The 2014-nt window shown below is 46.4% G+C and overlaps 1 protein-coding gene across 1 annotated transcript; it reads left to right on the forward strand.

Moving 5' to 3' along the window:
* The first annotated feature begins 597 nt into the window (after positions 1-597).
* LOC109765747 (histone H4) lies at positions 598-1133 on the forward strand. The gene has a single exon (XM_020324521.4). It carries the CDS (start codon positions 684-686, stop codon positions 993-995), a length of 312 nt encoding a protein of 103 aa, XP_020180110.1. The 5' UTR covers positions 598-683; the 3' UTR covers positions 996-1133.
* Positions 1134-2014: the final 881 nt, after the last annotated feature.

The raw sequence follows: 2014 nt of genomic DNA on the forward strand, positions 1-2014 counted from the left end.
AAATCCCTAGATCAGATCAAGAGGGAGGGGATTAGGAGGGAGGAGATCGGGAGTCCCCTATACTAGCGGGTCCTTGGAGTCAATGGTTGTGCTCCTTCTTCCTTGGCATACCAGCTCTAACTTGAATTTGGTTGGCACTCTCCATTTTTGTATTTTTACATTTACAATTTGTATTGATAGTAACACTTCTGAACTAAATCATATTACTATCTCTTTTTTGTTAACCTGTCATCGGTTGACTTGAGGTTTTAAACAAGAATGTCCTCGGTTGATGTTTAAAATGTCATACAAATTCACTCTTGTAATATATTTGAACATTTAAGTGCCTGAATAGAGAATTGCTCTGCATTTTTTTGCACACAAAATTACTCTGCATTTTAATTAGATGAAAATGGGGCATGTTTATGGAAATGGCCAAAAATTTGGAGCTGCCGCCACAGCTCTGACCCAGCCCGCCAATCCACCGGTCCAAGCTTCCGGCCACATCACGGATCCGCGGCATCCCTCCCCCGGATTGCCGTCTCGACCGTCCACTCCATCCGCATCCAACGGCAGGCACGCCTCCTCCAGCTTCTCGTCCCCGTTAAAACGCCCCTCGCCCCTCCTTCGCAAATGACAGCACCAGTAGCCACCGCCGTCCCTCAGATTCCACTACATCCGCTCGCAGCTTGAGATCGTCAGCCATGTCCGGGCGCGGCAAGGGCGGGAAGGGACTCGGCAAGGGGGGCGCCAAGCGCCACCGGAAGGTGCTGCGGGACAACATCCAGGGCATCACCAAGCCGGCGATCCGGCGGCTGGCGCGGAGGGGTGGCGTGAAGCGCATCTCGGGGCTCATCTACGAGGAGACCCGCGGCGTGCTCAAGATCTTCCTCGAGAACGTCATCCGCGACGCCGTCACCTACACCGAGCACGCCCGCCGCAAGACCGTCACCGCCATGGACGTCGTCTACGCGCTCAAGCGCCAGGGCCGCACCCTCTACGGCTTCGGCGGCTAGGTCCGGCCGACTGTCGCCTGTCTTCGTCGCAGCCTGCAGATTCCAAAAGCTTGATGGAACCCTGACTTGTTCAGTTCGCTATTTCCTCTGTCTGTAGTTCGTTGGAAATGAAACTTGTCTCTGTCAGTCTGTCGTAAATCTGATTTTGTTCGCTGGTTGGTCTTCTGCATCTCTGTTCGGTACGATTGTTGTTTCCTTTGTGATGCTTGAGTTGGCTCCGTATGAATCGAACCTGTTTGCAGGCTACTATAATTTGTAATGTGAAAAAACGCCACTAAACAACTGTGTATCTCGATTAAGGAACATCATTTGCTCTGTTTCTGCATCTGATCCATTTGTATAGGTCACCATCATTGTTACTTCTGTGGTGCGATGTCTGTAATAGAGATGAGGATTAGTCTGCATTTCATCACCGAGTTCTTGCTTGAGAGTGGCTATCCTTTACCTGAGTTTTGGGTGTACAAATTTGCTCTGACTTGTAATGTGGAACTATCTCAAAGCGACCAACCCATGATGTGGTTCGTGGTAACTGCTACTCCAATAAATCAACCAGGATCATCATTTGCGCTTTATTTTCTGTTGATTTCTAGTTACTAGAGTAACATTTTAATTGCTTGAACTATGTTTCCAACTGCAGAATTGCCAATATAGATACACGATACCCTCTTGGCAGTGATAGCAACTTCATCCTTCAGTTGAGTTGATCAAGAGGTGCAATGATGTATTGGATCTGTTATATGATTTATATTCAGATATCCAAAGCTAAATGAATACTAATCTCTACTGACAAGACATGCTACAGAATTCAACCACCATTCCGTCAGACCGGCAATGGAACAAGCATATCAAGTTAGATGGATACTGGTATTCACAGCAAATTAGCGATCATTCTTGTCGTTTGGCTTTGAAGTATACCTATATATAAAAGAAGTCTGCTCATTAGAGAATAAACCAATATTTTAATAGATTATGCTCAATTGGCAGATTACAAATATATAAGTATACCTATATATAAAAGA

This window comes from Aegilops tauschii, chromosome 1 (genome assembly GCF_002575655.3).
Source record: "Aegilops tauschii subsp. strangulata cultivar AL8/78 chromosome 1, Aet v6.0, whole genome shotgun sequence".
NCBI lineage: Eukaryota > Viridiplantae > Streptophyta > Magnoliopsida > Poales > Poaceae > Aegilops > Aegilops tauschii.

Bases quoted from the DNA above. Each gene is read 5' to 3' on its own strand.
- LOC109765747 (XM_020324521.4), top strand. From the start codon at position 684: ATGTCCGGGCGCGGCAAGGGCGGGAAGGGACTCGGCAAGGGGGGCGCC.